Source organism: Musa acuminata, chromosome BXJ3-8, assembly GCF_036884655.1.
Source record: "Musa acuminata AAA Group cultivar baxijiao chromosome BXJ3-8, Cavendish_Baxijiao_AAA, whole genome shotgun sequence".
In the NCBI taxonomy this organism is placed as follows: Eukaryota; Viridiplantae; Streptophyta; class Magnoliopsida; order Zingiberales; family Musaceae; genus Musa; species Musa acuminata.
In genome coordinates this window covers 7,174,461-7,201,676 of record NC_088356.1, presented here as the reverse complement: position 1 = coordinate 7,201,676, position 27,216 = coordinate 7,174,461, and the positions used below count along the sequence as shown (strand labels likewise).

The window sequence follows — 27,216 nt, the reverse complement described above, 5'->3', positions numbered from 1 at the left end:
ATCGCCGTCAATCCCCGCACCAAAAACCGTGCAACCAGCACGAGTACGGAATTGTCGCCTGATTCATTGGACGACCGTGAGCAGCAGCAGCCATTTATGACCGTCCGCTGGTGTTTGTCAAACCACAATGATAGGCCAAGTTTTGTTTAATTTCCCCCTTTTCTTATAATTAGTCTTTCTCATATTTTAATTTTCCGTATATATAAATATAGTTAAGATCATCAATGAAATGTCCAATTTATATTATTGACGACCCCTCTGTATATAGAAGAATTATTTAGTATGAAATGGTCAATGTATCTAAGTTACACATTGACTTGAGCAAGTATGCCAAGCTTTACATTTTTAATGTCGGTAATTGGTCAAACCGCGAAACATGCACAAGTCGAACAAAATGGATCTTTCATGAGGTAAAATTGAATTAAAAATTCAAACATAATGGAGGCAGGTGTAAGCATGAACAAAGAAACTAAGGTACAATACTGAATAGAGATGATGATGGCAGTTTGATCTATAAATATGGTGCCTGCATACCTTCAAGTTTACTTGCTCAAAATCAATCATTTCGAAAACCTCACTGGGCGTTAAACTAAACAATAAGATCATATTAAAACAAGCTAAAACAGCAATCATCAACTACAATCGATGATAAAATTTGTAGCATATTCAAGAGTAGACTCCATTAAAACTGTCTATGAATGAGAACTCAGTTATAAATAGCAGGACACCATTTAAACCTACCTTTTCTCCCCCATTGGAGAACTCAGTAATCTGGTCCTCTATTGTTGTCGGTAGGCAGAAGGATGGTGGCATGCTGAAGCTTATCAACTGCAAAATCTAGTGAAGTTTCTACTTTCCACCTTGTTATACCACTTCTTAACACATCCAGATAACCACTCACCATCCAGTCACATGATGCAAAATTCGGCACACCAAATGGCATCTCTAGCTTACTGCAAAAACAATCATACTATACTGCTGCCGATAATGCTTTTTCATGTTTCATTGAATGCCACCTATGACATCCCTAGAAAGAACGTCCACAACAAGATTGCAATAATTCGCAAAATTGTATCTAGTACATACAATTCAGATTAGAAAAAAGAAAATCCTGGATAAGATTGTCCTTAAACAAAGTCATGTGAATACTCGACGTACAGGAAAAAAAGGACAACAATTTGAAATTTGTTCTACGGTGGCAGTATTCTGGGCATGTAGAAGTACCCAAACGAACATGTTCACAAAAGGTAGGAACCCTTGGAGATCTACACAAAAGAAGAGCCAAGTGCAGGAAAACAAAGCTTTCAGGTAGACCAACAGTTGTGACATCTTGCAAATTCTAAGCTTTACTGGTTGGATTACAGGAGAAGAATACATGGAAAAAAAAAAGGCCTTGTCCCAAAAGTTAATCCACTTTTCATGGGATTGTATTGTATATACATGGAAGTAAATTCCATTAAGTAGGTTGCTACAATTAAAATTAACCTAAATTTGATAGTAAATTTAGTATTTAAAAATAACGGATGCATGCCTGGAAGAAGCGCAGGGTATAACGATTGATTGCCGATCTCAGATTTTCTGCAGAAGCTTTAACAAGGAGCTGTACAAGGTAGACAAATCCACTACATGAAATAGCTGAGTGCTTTTTTCTTCCTCGAACCACCTTCCCCATACAGCTCATTCCATTGGAGAAGTTCACTCATGCTTGAGGATTCAGATGAAACACTCGCACAAACCTACAATATCATGATGTTATTAATCAATAAGTGTTCTCAAAAGAAAAACAAGCATATAAAGATAGTAGTTATGTTGAACCCTTTTTCTGTTTCAAGATTTCTTATATTCAATGAAGCAAAAACTAGTATTTTTAAAAGCACTAGACGCCAAGGTCCCAAAATGCCTGAGGCATACTCGCCTGAGTGAAGCAAGACACACTAGAATATTAAAATATAAAAAATATATAATATAATTGATAAATATAATTATATAAATAAAAATATGATATTAAATTAAATTTTTTAATGAATTTTCTGTATTGCTTTGTACACTTGCTATTAATCCTGAAATCCTAATAACAATTCTAACTAAATAAAGATTAACAATGCTAAATATGGACTAATAATAATTCTAAATAACGATTAACAATGCTGAATAAGGATTAGTAATTCTAAATAGGAATTAGTTCTAAACAGGTCAATAGATCTAAGGATTAATATCAGTTTTAGTTTATTATATGGTAATAATAGTTTTAATATTAGTTAAGGATTAACAATCCACCGTTAACGGTATTTAATCCACTATTAACAGTAGTCATAACAATAGAGGGGGAGAAAAGAAGTAACCAATGGTGGAACGTGGGAAAGGAGAGGGCGACGATGATAGAGGAACCTTCAGACGGTGGCAGCAGCACGGAAGAAGCTATGGATGGCGATAGCAGCGATGAAGAAGGCTACGGACAACGACAGTGACAACGGAGGAAGTTGCAGACGGCGACATCAAGAGCAGAGGAAGCTTCAGATGTGTCTATTGGTGGCGGAGGAAGTTAAAGTCCTATCCCTTGGTGGTGAAAGGAGCTGCACATGGAAGTAATGACAGCAGAGGGAACTCCACACGAAAGCTACAATAGTGGTTTGGTTGCTCGCTCGAGGCGCCCAACACCTAGGCTCAGGCGAGCGCCCAACCAGCGCTTCATTGAAGCGCACGATAATTATGCGAGGCACTTGGGCCTCACCTCACGTCACCTCGCTCGAGCACTTAGGCGAGCGCAAAAGTACCCTTTTAAAACACTAGCAAGCACACAAGGAGGTCATACGTAGGCTAACTATTGCTCCCATAGAAGCAAGAGAGGAATGCATCTTAGACAGAAAGAGGCTTTTACAGTTTGATTAAATGAATGGTTTGGAGAAAACCAAGTGTCAATTACCTGAAAACTATATAGAAATACAGACAATAATAAAAATAAATCAGAAATTAGGGTTATATTTCAGATAATATAGATAGATCAACCACTGCAGAACAGTTATACTAAGCATCTTCATTACTAATTAAGGCTGGTGAGAACAAACATGAATCACAGACCACCAAAAAATGGCAATGGGAAACCACGAAAAATATGCAAAGCAAATATGATATGCAGATTTTATGAGGAAGCATGGTAGCACATTAGAGGTGCCTATGATGGAAGAGACCTCCAGCACAACTGCAACAAACTCAAAATGAAAAATATAATAAAATGCCTGTTCAAAGATTAATCAAAGTTTACCTGTTCATGTGCATATCTGAAGTCATCCATGCTTATAGGACGGATATCATCACTACCATGCAAGACTGGTAAAGGTCTATCCTCTGCTAATGCTGCATCTCTCTCCTGAAGATAGGAAGTAAATTCATAAGAACCATATGGTTGAAAGTTTTGTAATTACTGTAACACGCATCAACAGGAAAGCAAAAGCCCATGGAACAAAAAAAAAACTGGCCAAGCAAAAGGGATGAAAAAAGCAAAGTGATCATCACCAGCCAAGCCTTTTCCAATAATACAGAGTGCACACAAGTTAACCTGATGCCAATACTCTTAAAGTTATGAAAATGTGCTAGCCTAATTAGACAACATAGGTACTTGTCCAAGAACTTGAATTTATACAACGAAACCATGAGAGATAAAGTTCTGTGCTAAATGCATGCAACACAGAAACTCACTGAAAATTCCACGGACAGGAGTTAAGAAGAGAATAAGCAAACATTGTTGTCGAGAGTTGTGCTTATCTCAAAGGTATAAGCAATTGAACCTACATAAGACAAATTCTATAAAAATGAAAACAAGCTCGGGAACTATAGCAAATCTAGATGGCAAGCATATCCTATGGCTACTATCATCAAAGAGTCCACCACCAACTGCTCCCATGTACACATGTTAGGCATAACAACAGAAAAACAATACCTAACATTAAGGAAGAGTTAAAAGAGCACAAATTAATAGATGGACCTAAGACTAAATGGTGGCATGTAACACAAGCTAATCTCTAAATGCAACATAATCAGTCGAATACGTTGGGTAAAAGCTGACTATAGATAGGAAAAATAAAAACAACTGAATTTTAATGCATAGATAACCACCACAACATTATCAATGTTTATCGACATCATCAAGAAAAAGAAAAGGTAGCATATGAGCAAAGCAATTCATCGAGCACGATGACTGTCATCCATTGACAAATCAAGTGCAGAACCCCAAGAAGAAAAACAAGGTTAATATCATTGTGAAAGGTCACTAAGCACTATGAAAAGTGAATATACATGGAGCTAAGCAAGCAACACAGATGTATGGGCAACTAACCTTCCTTTCCTTTTCCAGGATTTCTCTAATGGTGCAATGTGCAGCAGCAACACAAAGATTCTGATATTGAAAGGTAATCATGAAACAAATCATTTACACACAACCCAAAAATGAAAAATAAAGGATAATATTCTAAAAACATGTTAAAAAACAAAAGAGACCTTCAGATCACTTCCTGAATAACCATCAGTTATACTTGATAGAGCTTCCATATTGACATCTGGTGCCAACTCTTCTTTGGCTAATATTACCCTAAGTATCTTTTCTCTGTTGGATGTGTCTGGCAAGTTTACCATTAATCTGTCAAAAGAATTTAAAAATTAGATGAAAACAAATCTTTATGGAACATTAAAAGAATATAATGATTTCTAGTTTTTCTACCTTCGTGGAAGCCTCCTTATGACAGCCTCATCAAGGTCAAAAGGCCTATTGGTTGCAGCTAGCACCAATACACGTTCTTTATCCTTCGTGCGTAAACCATCCCAGTTTACCATAAATTCATTCTTCATCTTCCGCATGGCTTCATGTTCTCCTGGATTTTCACGCCTACCCAACATGCTGTCAACCTATAAGCAAACAGCATCAGAAAAATTAATCAAAAGATATAGAAGACAAGGAAACAGATGTTGCATTCTATTCCTTTAGGAGAAAAGATTCCAATACTGCAGTATTAGCACAATAATATTAAAATTTTGTAACTCATTTTCAGATGTATTAAATTTAGCTAACCTCATCCACAAAAACAACGCATGGAGCAATCTTACTTGCTAGCGAAAAGACTGCTTTTATATATTTCTCCCCTTCACCAAACCACTGTTACAAATGGAGATTTAGATATGACAAGTAAAAATGTAAAGAAGAAATTATGATTAGTTAGTTTTTAGATTCAATTTCACCTTTGAACTTATGCTTGACATTGATACATTTATGAAGTTTGCACCTGCTTCAGTAGCAACAGCTTTAGCAAGCATTGTTTTCCCCGTACCAGGAGGACCAAAGAGCAGTATCCCCTTACATGGCTGTGTCAAATTCACAAAATGATCAAGTTACAAACTAGAATGATACAAGAAAAGTATATTGACATTAATACGAGCTACAAAAATAAGCATACCAAATGAACCAAGATCAAATATAAAATTCTTGACAGAATCGTAAGTTGCTGAGGTTGTGGAATCGTGAACCAACCTCAAACTGAGTTCGATTTGATGAGATGAAATAATTTTCTTAGATGGAAAGTTATGTATCCTGTTGTATTACAACTCAATTGTGAATGAGCAAATTAATAGACTGTAGAATCCTTTTTTTTCAGAACCATCTAGGATTCCATAAAAAATGCTCTCAATTGGCCTTTGAAAAAAAGATAAATCTGCTTGAATTTTGGCATTGGATAGTAAAGGTTGGATCATGAGTGTAGCACATGATCATAACAGGAGAGTTAGAATACTTATCAGGCAGCAGCATGCAAGCACACAAGTGCGGCAAATAAGACTAACAATAAACCAATGTCAAAAGGAGGGATGCTCTGGGTTTAAATTGGATACTGAAGCTTGTTATTTTTCATATATGATTCAACTTAGACCAGGATCTATGTGGACCACTAGTTTGATAAGCTCTATTTTATTAAAACTCAGCCTAAGCAGTGTAAGTGTGGAACAATACTAGTATTTTAGGAAAAGATCTGTTCATGTAATGTCTAAACGAATAAAGAGTTTCAGATGATATAGAAAACAGTAAGAAGCATCTAGGGTATAAGAAACATTGACAAAACATGCTCAACAACCAGATATTGAACATTTTACAAGAACTGAAATTTATAATAAATAAGAACTAAATGTCAAGGCACCCCTTTCAACCATACATGTAGCATATACATGTCATGACATGCATATAGAAATTGCAAATTCATTCATATATTTGCACCATGCATGCTGCTTTTTGTCACAGCTCTGCAGTTATGTACAGAACTTTGGCATGTACTGGCATGTGCATGGTGAGTTGCTCATCATATGCAAACTATAGTTTTCTTAACATGGAAGTAAATCATAAAGCTCAAGGCATGATTTCTTATGATAAATAAACTTTCTATATGTGATTGTACGAGGAGTCTAAAATTCATCGAGATTACCAACCGGCCAAAATATATGCTTCTAATACATAAAATGAAATACATGGGTAGATAGCATCATGGGCATCAGTAAAGGAGAAAAAGAAATATTAATTAAAATATAGTAATCTGGATCAGATTCAATAAGAGCTTGTGATGGGCAGGAGTAATACAAAGTTGCACCTCAATAAAACAACACTAAGATGAGAATGTAAGGAACAGTTTGCTTAATCATTCTACCAAGTTAACTATTTAAATTTAATCTGCCTCTGTCACCTAAATGGAATTTCTAGTCACTAGTACAACTTTTTTACTTAGTAATTCACTATCAGGCTACATAAAGAAAAGCTTTTAAACAAGATTATATAGAAAGCATAACGTACATGAAACTAAGCTGACAGCAAGTGTGGCTTATGGTACAAATGGATAAAGTGCACCTGAAGATTTAAAATTCAGAATTTGTCAAAAGAAATTTGTTATACCTTTGTCAATTGCCCCTTACAGAACAATTCTGGCCTTTGCAATGGAAGCATCACCAACTCCTTCAATGTGTCCTTGACATTTTCTAAGGCTCCTATATCATCAAATGTGACACCAATGTCATCAGGAGGAATGACATCAGCGAGAAGTCGTTTCTCAAATTCATTCTCGGTAACCACATCCTGAAATAAAAGAGGACTCGACGAAGACAAGTCAAATTCTTTTGCATTATCTTGAAAGAAGAAATTTGCATTAAAAATGACCCAAAAGAATCACATAAGGAGATAATGTTCAAGTATGAATAACAAAATAGGTATTTAACTCAATCTTGTTTGAGCAGGAAGATATCAAGCAAACACTATTGTAGTATAAAAAAGACGAAAGTGGAGAAACCCATCACACCTTGAGTGATTTTTTTGCACCCTTTGAACCACTTTGAAAGTTTTGCAGCATTCGAAGACCATACTCAATGCTGAATGGCACCAAGAATAGTTGAAATTAATCATAGATAACCACCGGATATTTTCGACAATGTAACATCAACAAAGAATAGCCAACCTTTCACTTGAAAGAATGAAGCTAGTTTCCTTTTCAGATGATTCAAACGTGTTGTTCTTAAGGTGGTGACTAAGAGCAAAACCAATTATTTTATCCACACCTGAAATAGTAACAAGATTAAAGATGATCTGAAGAAACTAAAAAATGATGGAGGAATTGGAACCAAAGACCACTTACTTTCACTTGAAAGTGTCTGATCTTTTATGCACATCTTTTCAAGATCATTGCACTCGAGTCCAATGCGATTCAGGAACTGAATCATCGTAAGAATGTCAAAACAATGTAGAAAATGCATACAATTTATACAAATCTCACAGAGCACACAAAAACATGAAAAAAACGCTCAGTTCTTCACTATTCACATAAACACTCAATTACTCCTTTTTAGATAAAAGATTGCGGGTACTAATTATATTCAGAAGCACAATAACATACACAAAAATGAACATCCTCGGCTTGCCCCTGCAGGTCAAGCAAAGAGCCTCCCTCAATAACATAGAAAATCAGATTTACAATCATAATTTGGTATTTTCACATCATGAAATTGGATATTTGCACTCTGGAACATCAAAAGTTAACCTTAGTAATATCTTGACCTATGTAAAGCATCAACTACTAGTGGATTTGTAAATTCAAAATCAAATTTTAAATTTACTAAGATCAACGAGTAATTTAAAATATTTAATTTTCAAATAACATTCATGTAAACATCTTCACATTCTAGGATGTCAAACTCTAATGAAAGAGTTGCTATGGAAGCCCCATATGTCCTCCTCGGACATTCAACTTCCATTATTTGAATTGGTGAATAATATTGGGGTTCAGGAATGAGTCAAGATAGAGGAATGGGCCAGCAGATGGAGGTTTGACTTTTAATCATATTGGAAATGGAGATGGAAGTGATGATCCGAGAAGGGCATTAGGCATTTGGGAAGATATATGGGAATGGAGATGGGGACTAAAACTTAACTTAGTTGGTCATAGGTTGGGTAAAATGGAGGGCATTTACGTCTATTGAATTTAGCTCCTTTTTACCTGAGAAAATTAAGGAATGTACCAATTAGCAAGGTAGGAAAGCATCCTACCAATTTGATGTTTGAAGTTTTAACCAATTGTCATGGCCATTGGAGTTAAGTACTACCCAGCAGTGTATTCAGTTGGTTTTGTACTAGTCAATGTAGGACCAGCACATAGACCACCACCTGCTGAGGTATATTACTGAATTGGTTGTGGATTTTTTAGGCCAGGCTAGCTCGACCCAGCATTTTAAGATCCAAATGAAATTAAAGATAAAAGGGCTTTATGCCCTTTCAGTCTCAAATCTGTCTTCCGTCCAAGTGGCAATAATGCAAACAAAAAGAAGAAACAGAAGCAAAGAAGGACAGGGAGGAAGAATGAGGAGAAGAAAGAACGGTAGAAGCAGCAGTAGAGGCAGAAGAGAAGTCACAGGCTTGACCTCCAACCTAGTCCCAACAAGGAGTGAAGAAAACATTTTCTGGAATAACCTGCTCCTATATGCTATGCAGAGAAGACCCATTTTTCACAGACGTCGTATATGCCAACATATATAGTACACAAATAAGATAAATGATAAATGTTCAATAATAAATTATTATTAATCAAAACTCTGCAACAAAATAGTATATTCAACAGAACAAAAACATTTTGCAAATATTCTGATTGCTCTTGCCTACAAAAATCATGAACTTACTGAACGAATGCTTATAATGTTGGACTTGGCTTTAAGTGTTTCAACATCGTTGTCCAACTTCTTTTTCCAATCCAAAATCTGCTCTTCATCCTGATATTCTTACATGATTGATCATTCCACCAAAAAAAAAGAAGAAACTTCCAAAAAAAACACAGTAATTCAATGTCATTTAGAATAACATACCTGAGGTAGCTGGATAATAATCTTATTCGGAAAAAGCTTTGCAAGTTGCTTCATTGACTTGGAACTTTCTTTGCTTCTTTCATGCATCCTACTAAAGCAATCCTACACTTTCACCAAAGACTAAGTTAGTCACTAAAAAACAAGAAATTCAGAAAGGGAAATATTTCTTCATGCTGATGTAAGAAAATTATGTAAAAAGCAAAGTCTTCTTGACATAGTTTAGATGACATCATGACGTCATATAAAGGTTTAACATACTACTTGGATCAAGCATGTTAGCTAACTTAAGGCTTTGTCAGCGGACTGTGAAACAGAAGGTTCAGACATTCAGCATTGTAGGATATTTTCTAAAATTGAGCTTCCATGTACCAATTCGTTTGGATTTTTTTATTATCTTTTGGGTGGTACTGGATGGTACAGGTTGGTGTACAACTGGCATATTGGTACTGTGTCACCCCGGTCGAATAACAAAGATGGTATCTACTATATGTAACCTGACATATGGTAGCTTACATATATGTAAAAGAGTCCTGAATTCCCATATCGCACCACGTTGTATCGTATTTCCAAGGATTTCCATGTTAGGTAATTTCTTATCTTTACCACACCTATATTTTTCCTTCAGATGTCAAAGACAGTACCTCAAGAGTTATCCTATTCAACATCATAATAACTCACATTAATTAGATTTAACACTATAACATTCAAGATGTTTGGTTCAGCACAAAGTCTCATGACAAACCATGCCAAATCATGTCATGTGGGTGCTAGCAGTTTTATACTATAGCTATTCCCAATGAATGATGTTTTGCCCAAACTAGTACAAAATGGGCGGTATGTACCAAACCGAGTGTGAACCGGCATAGTTCGCCTTATCGGTCCGTATCAATATACCAATCGACTGTCAGTACGGTATCTACCGATGTACTTACACATGATACGATGGGGCATACCGACAGATCGGTATGTACCGTCCATACCAATCCCTTATCAGACCGATACGTACCGCCCATAGTGGGCGATATGCTATGGCATGGCAAACCTTGTGAATTGGTACATGGACTGCCCTTGTTTCGAGCAATCCAATTCGCTCATATTAAAAAGGAAACAACAGTCTATGATTTAGAGTTTCTAATGCACGTCACGAGTCCGTGACCTCACCACACACCACCATCATGCACCACCTTTGCCCTAATCTCATGCAGGATGATATATCGCATAACCTCGTCACACACCCTCACAGCACATAGTCGCTTACCAAGTATGCCTCTTCTCCTCTTCCCCCTTCCTCTTTGTTTCTCTTCCTCGTTCCTCTTCCTCCATCATCTCCTCTTCTTCCCTCCTCTTCCTTCCTTCTTCTTGCTCCCTCCCCTTCCTCCATCGCCCCTTCCTCTTCTCCTTTTTATTGCTCTCCAAAACACCGATACTAAAACCGATCTAGTACCCAAAATGGCAATCCTTGGCTATACCAACTTCTGACTTGTTAAAGCTTTGTCTCTCCTACACCTCTACCACTGAAAGTATGAGATAAATCCAGCTTACATCCATTTTTATTTCTGATCTTTTTTATCCATTTTAGCTACACCTCCATGCCCTACGAGACCCATCTCTCTATCCTAACCTCATCAAGTCTGTCCTATGCCTTCTTCCCATTTACCAAAACAAGTCCCTTGCATATTTTTTACAAGAAACGGCTAAGAAATATCTAGAGAAGTTTTACATAAGAAACTTATGAACGGGTTTACACATAAGTGATTGTCGATAAAAAGAGATATACCAAATTTTTAATTAGGTTTTACATACCATTTCAACATATCTTCTGTTTCACAAATGCGTACTTTTATTTATTTTATCAGCCTGACAGGGAAAACTCATAAGTTGAAGCAGTGATTTTGAAAAGTATGCCCATGGCCATGCCAACACCTATCTTGGTAACAAAGGCATGATATTCCAACTATTTGGGGCCGAGTACATAAAATCCTTTACCACCATTGAGATACACAGAAATTCATATCCTTAATTAAATTGAAGGTATTCTAGATCTTTCTTTATAGTTTCTAGTAAAAGCTTTTTGGTATTCCATTAGTGCTTCACCCCTTCTAACTTGCATATATGGATCTCCTTAGCATATGTTAAAAAAATGATTTTCCCTCCAAAGAAAACATTAATAACAATAAATTATTATCAAATGAAAATTTTAAAGAACATGACAAAAGAGACCATTCAATATTACTCGCCTGAAATAAGTTTATGACCGTGATAACTTAATTGAGCTCTGCATCATCTAAAAACCAAGGATTGATATTTCAGGTCATTACGAGTCCAATCCATGCAGACATACCGACACATCGTACACCGACATGTACCATGGTAGTAGGAGAAGAGTTTCAGGTCATTACGAGTCCAATCCATGCAGACATACCGACACATCGTGCACCGACATGTACCATGGTAGTAGGAGAAGAGGAGACGAGCCTCTGAGAGCATGCACTAAAGAGGCATCCTAAAATGTTAAGCCCGGTCACACACACACACACACACACCGACATGTACCATGGTAGTAGAAGAAGAGGAGACGAGCCTCTGAGAGCATGCACTAAAGAGGCATCCTAAAATGTTAAGCCCGGTCACACACACACACACACACACGAATCTGGAGAAAACGGAATTCCTTGCTACAAACAAATTGAAAATTTTTTTCACAACATAAAGCAACTTATAATTAAAAATGCTATTCAACCCATGTACTGAAAATTAATGCCTGGAACGCACAAGAAAAAGACTCAGCAGAAGTAGCACAAATATGTCAAATAACAACAGGTGTCAAATTACTCCATACCGGCAAAGCAAAATCGACCAATGCTGTTTGGTTGCCTCCAAATTTTGTAAAAAGAAGACCACCAGGGTGTGACTGTTAAATAAACCAGCCGGTTATGTTACAGTTAAAATCATCCTTTATTAGGGCAAGCCAGTTAAATAAACCAGCCAAAAAATCAGATAACTAGTGGAACAAAACTTACCTTCTCTTTGCGGTTGTCCATCTGGATACTAGAGCAGACAACAAGAACACCTGCTGGCAGAGAGTCAATCTTACTCTTCATTGCTAGGTATGAATCCGAAGTTCCAGCCACGGATTTCTCAATCTCTTTAAAAAACACTACTAAAGGCCCATGTTGACATTCTTCAGATACAAACTGGGGATGAAAAGAAAGTTCACATTTAGTGCAAGCAACATAAAAGAAGCCACCGATGACTTTAAAGAAAAAAGGAACAACCTCAAATAATTCATTCAGTCCAGGTCTTCTTGTATCTTCCTGCATAGAAGTATCTAGACGAAGAGAGTCCACTGAACAAGAGAAAATTAGACAAAGTCAACAGGCCTGTTATCTTTTTGTTTTCTGAGGCAAATTAAGTTTCATCAATTTTGAAGTAAAATTACAAAAAGTATATAATTAATTGATATGACAAATGAACGATGATTTAGATCAGATACCAGCACAAAAGAAACCATGGTCTTCTTCGCAAAGGCCACCAAGGTCGTTACCTTCAGGAATATGCTTATCAAATCTAATTCCAACCTTGGCCGACATATTTTCTTCAAAATGAAGGATTACTTTTCCACGATAACCATAACTTGGACCTCTGTAATATAAGTAAGAAAACCAGGTGTCATTAATAGCAATATCAAAAGAGACTTCATATTTAACTTAGTAAGTATAACTGAACAGTTATGTCCTAAAAATTATCAGATTTGCTTCTCAATGATCAGCAAACCACACAAAACACTTCAAGCTAGAAGGTGGATGTTAATCTTACTATAATCAAATTTTAGCCTGTTGATCTCTCTCCTTCATGTGGGATCATATGATTATGAATTTTTACAACATTTGAGGAAGAATATTCCCATTATTTGAGTTTTACCATGCTACTTGTAGAAGCAAGAAATGAACCATACAAATTTTACAGCAACTATGTAACTTCACAAAATAAATAAGCAAAAACTTAGAAATTAAAGATTCTGCTTCCACAAGCTCGCATGGTAAATGATATCTTTTATATACTTGTCCAGTTGTCCTGAAACCTCAACAAAAATAGACCACTTGGTATACCACTTATTTTTATGAATTACAGGGTGCATTGGCTGGTATACAGAGTCCTGCAACAGATTGTCAAAAACATTAATTGGACTGGCATATCAAACATTGCTTTAAATGCTCTAACTTTATCATAACATATCTTAACCCTATAATTTTAAGATTCTTAACTTGCCATTGTGTATTAATCTTCCTTTTCATCATTATAATTCATAAACACAGATTATTTCATATACATGAAGAAAAGTCTCCTTTTCTGCACCTATATTAAAAATCAACAATAAAACAAAACATTATGAGAATTTCACCAGCAGGATAGAGAATATCATATGAAAACCTAGAAATCATCACCGAGAGTGAGTAGGAGCATACCTTGGACACATAGGAACTTCTGTTGGTTGTGAAGGACCCACATACTTTACTCTATCACCTAGTAAAAACATTGTAAAATATTTATCATTATGGAGAATACAGAATAAAGAGGATTGAGAAAAATGATCATTCATGAAAAGTAGAAAACTGCTAGAAGCCTAGAACAGTGAATTTTGGAAAGCACCTTTTCTAAAAGGACAGGATTTTGGTGAGGCAGTGGATGACTCCTGCTTCCGTGAAGATTCTGCACCAAAGACAAATGACTCCACAATATCTGCCTCAACACCAGAAGTTGGCCTTTTGTGTTGCAAACAAGCAGATAATGCAGCATGTTTCTTATCAAGGAGGCTTGGTTTATCCAGCTTTTTAACTTCTTTAAGGCACTCAACATCCTTCAAAGGTGGTCCCTGAATAAATTGTGGAAACATCATGCATTCCATCAGAAATTTTTGTCATATCTTCTCTCAAACTAGACAAACTCTGGGATCTTAGAAAGGCCTTGGATCAAGGCAAGGAAAAGAGAATTTACAGACCAACTCATGAAAGTCTAATACTCTAATTCATATACAAATTTATTTAAAGGCTGTATTAATGGAAAATTAAGGGAAGAAGCTTACACCCAGTAGCGCAAAACAATCTACTATAAGCAATCGAGCACCGAACTCTTTAGCAAGTGCCTTTACTAAAGTTTCCTGATATATTTCCGATCCTATTCATGGATTGCCAAGATGAACAGCTGTCACTCAGGCAGCAAAATGCACAAATTACATAAACATCCAAGGTGAACAAAGATGCATACCTGGTGGACCTGATAATAGTACACGTTGGCTCAACGATGATATCTCAGTTGTGTACTTCAATAACTCTTTACATTTTAGATGGACAAAGGCACATGAAAGAAGAGGCTGCTTTGTGTTCTCACTGTATAAGTGAACAAGTAAGCAAAGAATGGTTCACTTGAAAAGTTTTAACCATTATATGTGCTACAAACAAAAAGCATCATAAAACATAATATGTGATGGATATAAATGCACCTGTAAAGAAGAGCGGTAAATCACATGTAAAGAAGAGGCTGCTTCATATTCTCATTGTATAAGTGAACAAGTTAACAAGGAATGATCCAGTTGAAATTTTTTCCACCATTGCAATTCTTATGCAATAAGTATGGATATAAAATACTTTATAGTCTATACAACCCAAAAGCAGCTGCAAGTCACATGCAATATCAAAATATAGCAGAAAAGGTGAAATGAATGGGTTAAAAAAATTCCTAAATCTACCACACCATCATGAACGAACCAAAGTTCAGCTTGAGGTCCATTATACTTGAGACTGTACTACACATGCAATTACACAGAGAAGGTATTAGACATCATTCATAGCAATTCAATTCACTTGATAATTAATGGGCTTTACATGATGCTTGAAACTCCATGTAGAACCATGTAATCTAGAATCTTGGGCACAGTTAAGCATTCCATTGTTATGCACCTTACAAGATTGTTTGGACCAATTTCTCATGGTCTACTAGTGTCCTGATGTGACTATAGTAATTATTTACATATGTGTTTACTTATCAATATATTCTATAGGGCCATCGATCTGCTGACCAGGTTAATGTTTTACATGATGTACAGATATATACATTATTTGTAACACAGTTTGAGGTTTACATTTTCTCCAGGGCCTCAGACAATATTGAATTATAGGAACAGGTTCGCCAAAGAAAAAAAAAGATGAGAGCGGAGTGGTGTAGCCCTACAGGATAATTTGTGATACTATTTTCAGCAAAAACCACATAACTAAAAGGAATATTCTAGAGGCAAAAAATGATAAATTTTGGTTGATACTCTTGGGCACTTGTAACCCTATCTACTGACATGCTTCCCAGGCCTTATGATTCATGATTGAATGTTATTTATTATATTACAGCAATAAAGTTAGTTTATTTAGTCACTGAATTCTTTAGTTGTTAGATTGGGAGGCCTTTTCTTCTCATTGGAGAATCTCTTGTTAGAAGCATCAACACTAAAACTATGGAACAGCTGCATGCAATGCAGCAGCAACTCACATTAAAAGAAACCACTATTAAAGGTAGCTGCCTTAAGCCCTTAACACAACCAAACCCTACTTCATATAGTGATCGTACTTAATTTCAGCTTTCTTTAACAGAGTAATTTTCTTATGAGGCCATTTTTGCCCTCCCCATGTGAGCCAACAAAAAGTCACCATTAAACGGCTATTCTAACTAGTGATTTAAATAGGCGCTCACCTAAGCGCTCGGAAGAGGCAAGGCGAGGCCCGAGCGCCTCGTGTGTGCACCAGACGACGCACTTCAATGAGGCGCTGCCTGGGCGCTCACCCAAACGCAAGTGCTGGGCGCTTCGGGCGAGCGCCCGACTTTATTAGGCAAACCAAACCGGTTTAAGACTGGTTCAATTTGTAGTTTCTTACCTCAAAATGACACTTCACGCCTGCGCAACCCCAAGGAACCCTAGCGCTCCTTCTGCCTCCGTTGTCAATGCTTTTTGCCGCTGCCTTCGCTGCAGACGCAGCGGACCGAGCCTTCCTCTGTTGTCGACGGACGAGTCTGACAGCCCCCGTAGTTTCCTTCTGCAGTCGCATCCTTCCACTGTCGAGGGGGAGGACCGCAGGTTCCTCCGCCACCGACGGACGCCCTCTGGAGCTTCCGTCGCTGCTGCTGTCCACAACTTCCGCCATTGCGGCTACTGCTGTCTGCAGCTTTCGCCATTGTCACTGCTACTGTCCGCAGCTTCCGCCGCTATCGCTGTTGTCGTTCATAGCATTATTGCTATCTCTGTTACTGTTAGCATTTTTTTCTTCCTCCCTCTAACTTTAAGTAATATACTGTTAACAGTATATTTTTAATTTAATATTATATTTTAATTTAAATAATTATATTATTTATTTTTTATATTTTAATATTTCAGAGAATATTTTTTCTCGTCTTCTAACTTAAGTAATATACTATTAACAATATACTTTTAATTTAATATTATATTTTTAAAATAATTATATCTTTATTATATTATATATTTTAATATTTTAATATTTTAGACCGCCTCACTTCGCTTGAGCGAGCGCCTAGCGCTTTTTAAATCAGCATTATCAATGAAAGCTAGCCTATCGAGATAAAGACAATATCGGTTTTACCACCATGTTGGCATCGTAACTAATTTTCTAATAGAAAGCCAATTTAGAAGAAAAATTTTGAAACTGAATCTGAGAGTGTTTTGATGAGCAATGAGGATGTCAATGTGTAACTAAAAGTACATACAGAGTGAACCAGATATAGTAAAACATAGCAAACAGGCGGCAGCTAGTCAAACAGGCTGGTTGCATTAAGAAGTAGAGAGACAAACAATCCGATACTATGTTTCTATGTATAGATATGTAAGTGTCGACATGCAACAACAAAAATCCTTGACAAAAAACAACAAAAATGTAATCTTATCCATTTTTCAAAAACAAAAATAGAGGAATTTATATACTTTCATGAAAGCAATCTTATTTATAAAATAGCATAATAATACCTCAGGTAGTACGAAAAATTTTCAAAGGAAACTTCAATATCACCAGCATCAATGATCCCACGTTTCAAACCATCCTTGAAGGCCTGGGATCTACTTGATGACGAACTTGCTGGAAACTCAAAATCCTTGACAAACTCCCTTTGATCCTCTAAGAACTTGCAGGCATTCGCATTTAACTCCAAGTCCATTAAAGAATCTGCAAACATAGAGAAATATCAAAATTTTACATATTACCAAGTTTTATATGCATAATTCACAATGTATTTCAAGAAAAATCTGTTATGTTGAAAGCTCGAATAGCTGCAAGTTGACGAGATAAGAGAACAACTTTTGCCTGGACAAGAACCAACTTTCCATCTAAAAACAACATTTTGATAAAGATCCATGTCTTAAGATCATGAAAATTATTCTCACCACTAGGTGCAGATAGAGGGAGAACAGATAGATCCTTCTTTAAGGTTGATAAAGATGCAAGCATTGAAACCACAGCAGCTGCTGAATGGTCTCCAGCTCTGTTCTCATATTTATGTCCTTTTCTGGAAGCATCCTTTGCCTCTGGAGAACTGAATAAATTATGTAAAATTGGTGTATTCAGTTTCTCCAATGGTAATTGCTGAAAAATCTGAAGTTATATTAAGGAATTTTTTTAAAAGAAAAAAGAATAAAAGTGGGAAAAAAAAGATCTGCTCGCTTAACTATTTACCCTTGTAAGTGCTTCTCTAATAAGTTTTGTAGGATTAGATAAGTCCTTCTCTAATAAGTTTTGTAAGATTAGATAAAGCCAATAAATGAAATCCCCAAAAAATTTGCCTAGATAGGTGTATCTTTATAAAATATGCTCACAAGACAGACTAAATTAAGTCCAGTTTCTTTTTCTTTTTCTTTTAAAGTTCTCAATAAGTATTATGCTCAGAAAGACTCTTTAAGAAAGCATAGCACATGCGAGATGCAAACAGTCAACTGGGAAAGGATACATATATATGTTTTTCTGGTCTACTGAAAACAACTTCATCTCCTCCAATCAGAACAATGGAATTTTTGTCAACGGTCCTTCCATTTACTTGTACGACTCCTTTTGCCCCAACAGTTTCAAGTAAAGTAATGCATGCATCACCATTCTGACACAGAAATTAAAAGAAAAGAATCACAATTAAGTTAGAAAGAAAGCAATTCACCAGATAAGATGACAGAAATGGTACCTTAGTTTGCCTCAATACACATAGTGTTGTGCCAACCGAGGGATCACGCAATTGCAGATCACAAGTTTTGCTATGACCAACAGTGAATAGGTTACTGCAGATGGAACGGGAAGGATTCTGGAAAGAGTAAATCAGAAATATCGTGACACAACCAGGATATTACATCAGAAAATACTAAAAAAATTAGATAATACGAAACAAAGAAAACAGAAGAAAGAAAGCAAGTTCCAGGTAAATGATCACCAACTTCATTATCCTCAGAAATTAGATGCCAAGAACAACATCATATACAGGTTTCTTTCCTGATAGTTGGCTGTAGTACAAACAAAATTTATTCGGAAATGAATATGAAGATATCAGTCTTAGTCGGATCACAATAACAAACAGATAACCCAGTACTAGCAAATAACAAATGAGGATAAGAAAAAGAAAATTTATTGATATAAGCTATGTCACGTTCACTCAACCAGTAAACATATCATATTCAATTAATTTCAATGAGAGGACTACAGTTACTTCATCTCATATTCAAAATCATTTTACAGCTTAAATTTACTTACCAAATCAATAATTAAGAAAGGGCTTCATCACAGAAAACACATGAAGAGAATATAATCAATCATGACCAGTTGTTAATCACTAATAGAAAGGAAGGGATAAAATCCAAAGGAAACATTACGGCAAAGTTTTAAAAACCAGTCCAATATCTATTTCAACGACTTGTCAAACTGGTACAGTACCTTTACACCGGTCCGTACAATTCGATATCACTGAAAAAATAATTAAAACATGAATACCAGTAGCTGATAGGTACCAGGTTATATGGCCCAGTATTGATCCCTGGTCAAACTGCTAAATACTGGTCCATATTTATGTACTGGCCAAACTGATATTTAAGGCCACCCTTCGCAGGCAGTATGGTATTTTTGATATTAGAATTTCACATTCCATTTTATATAAGTTCAATGTTCCAGTAATTCAGTTTAAAAGTATATTAAGTTTACAGGCGAGATTACCTTCTGACCCACCAAAAAATCAACAATTGAAAAACTGCTCGGATCAATTCATACCAGCCAGGATTTATCAGCCTTCTTTTTTTTTTTTTTTTTTTTGAGTGTTTGCAAAGCATGTACACACAGTAGTAGCTCGGATGCTCCCTCCCTAACTTAGTTTACAATCCATGATCTTCAGTATTAGATAGTGTTTGATGGAGAGAAGACACATAAAGAAATGAATATGGGACACACAAAATAGAGAGAGAGAGAGAGAGAATAACAAATAGCTAGGTAAGAAAGATTTCACAAAGGCAATATGAAAAAACACCACCCAAAAACATTGTTAATATACCAATTTGACCTAAGATGAGAAAATGATCCTTGTTTATATGAACTCGTAACTAAAGACATTGTTAAATGATTTATTCATTATGCAAGCATGTCTCAAACTGTAGTCACTGACACAAGATAGCATAAGACTCACTTCTATTACCTCATGGATCTAGAGAAAGACCACAAAGGGACAATGAGAGAAGGAACAAAGGAAATCAAATTCATCTGGTTCGGTTTGTACCAAGCGACATCGCTTTTTTTTTTCCAACCGACATTTACACTCTGAGGCCAAACAGAGACGCAGACCACCCCCATTTTGAGCAGTCCGGTCTGATCTAATTAAAAAGAAACTTTAAAATCAGGTAAATTAGGTTTTAAATTTGTTTCCTGTACTAAGTAAAACCTTCGTGATGATGGCAAGTTCGCTCCTCTATAATCTAGGTGATCAAAGTTAGAGTCACAAAATCAGTCCCTGCTTGAATCAGAAAGGTGCATACACCAACCTTGCTCAAACCCCACATTGGTAGGAGACTTATACATTAAGCTGCCCAATTGTTTCCCATATTAACATTTCATATTTCTGAGAAAACAGAACATACATTATTCAAGGCAATGAATTTCCTCTAAGAGCTAGCTAAAAAGATAGTATGAAGCGTCACCATTGTTTTCTTCTTTATTACTTCCCCACATTTCATGCAGCATGCTACAATCAACTATTCTTCCTTTGCACTTCAACATCATTTTTTATAATCATAACTACCTTAACTTAGCCAACTCCAAGTTTGATTTCAAGTTTCAGTCAACAAAGGTCAAGATGGAGCAAGAACTTGTTATTATTTGAAGAGATCAAGAATTACATTCCACAATCAGAATATCTACCATTGCGTAGTACAACTATCTAAGATGAAGCATAACTTAAAAGTACCAGTTAAGTGCTTCTACGAAGAATGTGTGAAATAAGAAAAATCCTATGCAAACATATGCTCGATATTTGGTTTTTATTTAAATTTATATAATAAATAGTTTCTGTTCATTTTAAACTTCGTCCATGGTTACTTCCCACCAGTCTCTAGTAATACTTCATTTTAGGGACCAGCCTGAAATACCCAAGTTGGTCGCCGTTGAGACATATGTCAATATCGAGATAGCAAGCTTCCCTTGTAGATTTACACACTACGTGTTTGCTATTCAATGCTATTAAAATACATAAGGGTCAAATTGACATGGAAAATAAGGCTCCTCCCAGTCACTCAAATTCTGGCCGATGTGAAGTATTAATCCAAGATTGGTTCCCAATAATGAATAATTAAAGATGAAGTATTTAAAGAAAATTATTGGTTCCTGCAAAAGCAAGACAGCTTCAGTCAAAATGCCATTACAAATTATTTTGGCCACGTGTGTTGGTTTCATCTTGCTTTGTCCACAAACTTGCCAAACTATTAAAATTAAAAATATTAGAATCAGTTTTAGCACTAAATGGATCAGTTTATATTAGGATAACAGTACTGAGGAATATCTGAGATGCAGAAACAGAGAGGGGCACTTACCAGATAATGGTAGGCCTTCTTGTTTTGGCAAAACTGTAGGCTTTGAAAAGAAAAAAATTATCTCGTTTTTCAGTCATATCTACTGATGGGACATACCAAGGAGGTTTAGTATGGAAACAACGCAGGGTGATTCCTTCAGAGTAACTATACAATTCTCTAAACTTTTATACTAATATCAACACCAAGCAAACTGAAAATTATGGTAAAGAATGATATTATCTTTTCTTTGAAAGGTTCGCTCCGCTCATTTCCCCAAAAAGAAATACCAGAAACAAAGCAGTCACTGGAAAGACAACCAAAATTTCACCAATTACTACCATGCCAAGAATAGACATGAAATTTTAGGTGAGAATAGAAATAAATATATACTGCCGGAACAATTCTTGATGTTCAAGATGCAAAGAAGTCGCATGCAGAAGACCAAAATCTTGAGGCCCTTTAGAGAACATAAAAGACCTCAAAACAAACAGCAAAAAAGAATTTCAACAACAAGAGTAATAACAAAAAAATTAAATTCAATAACAATTTAAACAACCTGAGAGAACAGCGACACGAGCTTGCCCCAAGCAGTGGCCATTGACGGCCCTTCTTCTTCCGCATGTTTCGTCGGCAAATCTAATTGCGTTGAACACTCCACATGCCCTAAGAATTGTCCAGACAGAGTCAACAACTCAAACCTAATACCCCAGAGAAAGACTCTGTTTTCCCAGAACACCAACCAAGAAATCAGAGAAGGGACAAAGGGCCGCACGCACGAGGCAAACCGGCATCATACCTCGGGCAGACAACTCAAGGGGATCATCCTCCATCTGCACCGTCGGGGCTCTATCACTCGAGGTCGTCTTGACAACAACGCCCTCATCAGGAGCAGCCGACATCGGCTCGTCAAGACTAACCGGCTCCTTCTCCCTCGGCGGCGACGCCCCCGTCTCCACCTGAAAGATTCCATACGGACCACCGCAAAAAGCCCGAAAAAGATCAGAATCCGCGGACGAGCACCACAATAGAAACACCGGAAGGGGGCCACAGATCGCACCTTTGAGCGCTTCCCTCCGGAGGCAGCCGCCGACGAGGTAGACGGCGGGGTTGGGCTGCGCTTCCCCGCAGCTGCGGCGGCAGAGCTCCGCCTCGTCTCAACCATCTCAGCCTCGTTGCCCACCGCCTCTCACTCTCTCTCTCTCTCTCTATCTCTCTCACACCCACACCCGTGCCGATCCAAAAGTTCCACTCCGCAGAGAGAGAGAGAGAGAGATAGAGAAGCAATAAAGAAGCAGAAAGAAAGAGACCAAGAACCAACAACACAACACTAAATATAATTCCCTCTATTTACTTTTTAACCCAAAAGAAAAAGGTTACTAGTGGAACAGTGTGACAACGGACATTAAAGAAAACTACTATTATTGATTCATTCCCTTCTTATTTTATCTTTGAGAGGGTATACTCTCCACTTCTCTCCAATGTGAAGAGTTCACTAAAAGTTTCTCATATTTCTTTAATATTTACTTTAGATAAATAAAAATTAATATTTTTTTAATCTACCCTAGGAGAATTGTCCCTATAAATTTTAATTATATATATATATCCTTAAAATTATTTATATATGATGGAGATAGAGTGGTTGTGTCTATAAATTTTAATCACATATATATCTCCGTACTCTTGTTAGTACATATTATTGTTGAAATAGGAGAGATGATTTATGATACATCGAACCTACAAAATATAGGTTACGATTTATGATACATCGAACCTAAAAAAATTATGTCGAGGGTATTCCCAATTGATGCTCCTCTAATGATCATTTTTAGTTTTAGGAGTTTAGATTGGTCATGTTAGTCGGTCGGAGTCATTGACAAATTATGTTTGAGAGAATACCTATGAGTTCCTTTTACCGATGACCCTTGAAACGATTATGCTCGAGATGCTTCGAGTAAAGACATGAAGCAATGTTTGTCGCTTAACGTGCACATTTGACTACACTAAGCATATGATTTGATTTCAACCACATGGTTACCATATATGACTAACATGGTTATGCAATGATTGATCAATCGAGACCGCATGACGATCGCGTGTTCATCGTGTCATTCTTTATCTTATCAATTATGTAATTGATACGTTTACCGGTAACTAATTCAAATACATAGTAAATATCTATAATACATGCATCGATTAATTTTATTTATTTTATCTTTTCTCTTCCTCATTTGTTGCATTATTTGTATTCTCATAAGATTATAAAAATGTCAACATCATTATGCCAACAGACAACTGAAAAAAAATATATAAAAAAAAGGCTAGAATCTGATTATATTTGAATAAAGTCAGAAAAAAAAAAGGTTCATTGAATTTGCATAATCAAATTTCTTAAAGAGGATATTAAGAAAAGAAATATTGGGAAACGCGAATCGAGCTAGCATTCATCCGATGCGTTTCCCGGGGCGGGTCAGCGTCCGAGTCGACCCGGCGGGTTCCGAGTCCGACCCGACTCGGCAATAATTGGAAAGGCGACAAGGGTGCTTGTGAACGCAAAAGAAGAGAGGGGAGAGTTTGGCTGCTTGTCTACCTTTTGGATTGTGGAGTTTTCTTGATGGGGGCAGCCTCCCACCAATAGAATTTGATTTTGATTCGTTGAGGTTGACGAGTACTTTTCCTACTCCATTTAATTCGTCCATTAAATTATGTTTTCTAACATCTTTCATCCATGCTTTTGTCGTGGGTAATAATAAATCTCAAATTTAAGTACCAAAAAGTGTTCTTCCATTTATAATTATATATTTAGGTCGACGGATCTTTTTTCCTCTTCCACTTAACTTAATCCATCTATTAAATTATATTTCCTACCATCATTCCACCTATTATTATAAATAATAATTATCATTATTATAATTCTAACTTATCATTTTTTTCTCTTTTACGTTGCTATCAACTTCTACTTAAATTGTCAGACATCAACCAACAACTTACTCACGAAACTTTTCGTTCCTAATGGGTATGATAACAGATAAGATTTCTTCAACTGCATGAGAAAATCTTCTTTTCCCACATGTATAAATAAGATATTAATATTTAACCATTTATTATAATTCAACTTATCATCTTTTTCCTATTCGACTTAATCCATCTATTAAATTATATTTCCTACCATCATTCCACCTATTATTATAAATAATAATTATCATTGTTATAATTCTAATTTATCATTTTTCACTCTGTATAAGATTAAATTGTCAAACATCAACTAGCAGACTTACTCACGAAACTTCTCGTTCGCAAGGGCATGATAACAGATAAAATTTCCTCAACTGCATGAGGAAATCTCGTTGGATAGTTAGGGAAATCCTCTTTTCCCACATGTATAAATAAGATATTATATTCAACCATTTATTACAATTCAACTTATCATGTTTTTCCTATTCGACTTAATCCATCTATTAATTTATATTTCCTACCATCGTTCCACCTATTATTATAAATAATAATTATCACGTTTTCTAAATCTATAAATACATTTCAAAATAGTATTAAACCTTATGTAATGACTTTATATTATATGGTATGAACTCGTGGAGCCAAAGTCCCATAACTATCAAAGAAAAAGGACAACGTTGACGCTCCTCACCAAAGAGCAACATCAACTCGGAAGAGGACAAGTAAACGGAGGATGAATGAATCCATACAGCCTTTTTATCCACCATGAACTCTATTATGGGCATCACAATCTTGCCTTCGCTCCATTTGCAGGCCCCACATCGAGAAGGATTTTGAGCTTAAAATTGGATTAGGGATGTGATGTCCTAATGTTTCTGATTTGAATAAAGTTCAATCGAGACTCATTCCTAACATATTAATATTAATATTAATATGATGATGATGATGATGATGTATCAAATTCAACTACGTAATAAAGATTTCAAATCTCATCCGATCAATAAATTATGATCATCCAAACCCCAAACTACTCTTGTTGTGGAATTAAGCAAGTCAATTTCTTCACATGGTCCAAATTAATTCTCATGTCCATGCATCACACTATGTTAGACTTAGACTTCTCCTCCATCAATTCCGTATATTCCAAGTCATACATTCACAAATACAACCAATTAAATATAAAATTAGTACCGAATTCGAGAGGATTAATCGAGTGAATATATATATATATATATATATATATATATATATATATATATATATATATATATATATATATTCATGAAAAAGCTCATATTTTTAAGGAATTCCTATATAGTGGAGAATATTTTTTTTACGTAAAAAAATTTATTTGATATCTATCTCTATCGAACTTTCAACGCCCTTACCCATCGGAGTAACATCAATGTGCCCCACCCTTATTGTCCTTGGTCACGATACAAGTAACTAGTGACAAAAGCATAAGCAAAAAGGACTACGAGCGAGGAAAGTAGGGGTTATGATCATGAAGGCAAAGACATATCCTATAGGATAGAGGGGACAAGAATTAGGGTGGCGGGGGCTAACAGTCTAGTGATTGCTTATGTTATGAGTAAGTACGATGAAGGCAAGAGATGCATGGGTGGATCTAATGGGGACAAACAAAATCTACGGAGGTAGGGGTGGGTTTGATGAAAGCGATGATACTAGGCAAAAGCAATGGTCGATAAAGATAATAATATTATTTTAAAAATAAAAGAATCGTGATATAAATATTTTTGAAAGTTGGAGTGTAATAAGAATTTTTTTCAAAATAAATATATATGAAATATATCAAAGTATTTGATGGATAGCATTAGAATTTGATTGGACAAAGTGGTGTCGACGTGAAAGATTAGATATAAGTGTGACACGGATATCACATCGGCCGACACTTTCATTGACGTGTAGCAAATTTATTTCCCATTGTTCGAATAGTCCCAATTAGGCAACTCACTTATCATGTTGACTTAGGCTTCGGGTATGTTATCCTTATCCATTGTTGATTGCATGGGAACGTTAAAACTATCTCACCAATCGAGAGAGAAAGAGAGAGAGAGAGAGAGAGAGAGAGAGTAAAAATGACTATCTCACCAATTGAGAGAGAAAGAGAGAGAGAGAGAGAGAGTAAACATGGACTAATGTTTCAACGATAGAAATAATGACAAAAAGCAACAGTACTTTTCTCGTCCTTCTTGTAGGGTCCATTGTCGCGTCTCTCGTGACATGACGTACTCGTATGTATATGAATGCCGACATAACCCGATGATGACGATGTGGCACACATGTGCCATCCATGTCATCGTCCTTTGTCATTCCATCACATTGCACCAATGACACGTCATAGAAACCATGGCAGTCTCGCTGAAAAAACTTATTTCTTTGGACATTTTTTGAAAGGCGTCTTAACTTTCGATCTTTTCATTTGATTGTTTTTTAATACCTTCAATACCTCGTCTTCTCTCCCACCTTATCCTTTTTTATGCCTCCGATATTATCGAGAAGAAGATCTCGACGAGCGATCATATATAATCTTTGTTTGAGTTCGTCTTAAAATGATAATATGAAAGGTACATTGGTACCTGATACGAAGGGAAAGAAGACGATATGGTTAAAACATAGGAGCAAAAGCGATAGAGTAATTGTAACCACAATGAGAAGTAAAGAAGATATTATCGTGACGAGACGACGAGATAAAAGAATATCTTCCTTCAAACTATATATATATTTTAAATGTGGATGACGTAAATAGAATTCAACTTTAAAATTTTATTATTAATAATTAAAATATTTACCAATTAAGT

General features: G+C 36.1%; 1 protein-coding gene across 4 annotated transcripts; it reads right to left on the bottom strand.

Annotated features, from left to right (window-relative positions):
• Positions 1-1,309: 1,309 nt before the first annotated feature.
• LOC135645292 (uncharacterized) lies at positions 1,310-22,734 on the bottom strand. Of its 4 annotated transcripts, none has more exons than XM_065163544.1 (28): positions 22,500-22,734; positions 22,239-22,398; positions 21,999-22,105; positions 18,589-18,705; positions 18,364-18,507; positions 17,804-18,011; positions 17,390-17,585; positions 14,635-14,756; positions 14,453-14,544; positions 14,020-14,242; positions 13,836-13,893; positions 12,863-13,011; positions 12,645-12,715; positions 12,390-12,563; positions 12,209-12,280; positions 9,370-9,471; positions 9,187-9,276; positions 7,653-7,728; positions 7,476-7,575; positions 7,320-7,389; positions 6,920-7,099; positions 5,230-5,352; positions 5,063-5,146; positions 4,715-4,899; positions 4,495-4,633; positions 4,334-4,393; positions 3,263-3,367; positions 1,310-1,736 (listed from the first exon to the last, which is right to left on the bottom strand). In XM_065163544.1, the coding sequence occupies exons 1-28, from the start codon at positions 22,602-22,604 to the stop codon at positions 1,623-1,625; spliced, it is 3,426 nt and encodes a 1,141-aa protein (XP_065019616.1). In that variant the 5' UTR covers positions 22,605-22,734; the 3' UTR covers positions 1,310-1,622. The 4 variants fall into 4 exon arrangements, with proteins under 4 accessions (XP_065019616.1, XP_065019617.1, XP_065019618.1 ...); XM_065163545.1 differs by having other exon boundaries at positions 1,394-1,736; positions 12,914-13,011; XM_065163546.1 differs by lacking the exon at positions 9,187-9,276 and having other exon boundaries at positions 1,394-1,736.
• Positions 22,735-27,216: the final 4,482 nt, after the last annotated feature.

Bases quoted from the DNA above. Each gene is read 5' to 3' on its own strand.
- LOC135645292 (XM_065163544.1), bottom strand. From the start codon at position 22,604: ATGGTTGAGACGAGGCGGAGCTCTGCCGCCGCAGCTGCGGGGAAGCGC. The intron at 18,012-18,363 runs GTATCCTTTCCC...ATATAACTTCAG, and splicing joins GACCAGAAAAACATATATAT to ATTTTTCAGCAATTACCATT. The intron at 13,012-13,835 runs GTATGCTCCTAC...CTTATATTACAG, and splicing joins GAAGTTCCTATGTGTCCAAG to AGGTCCAAGTTATGGTTATC.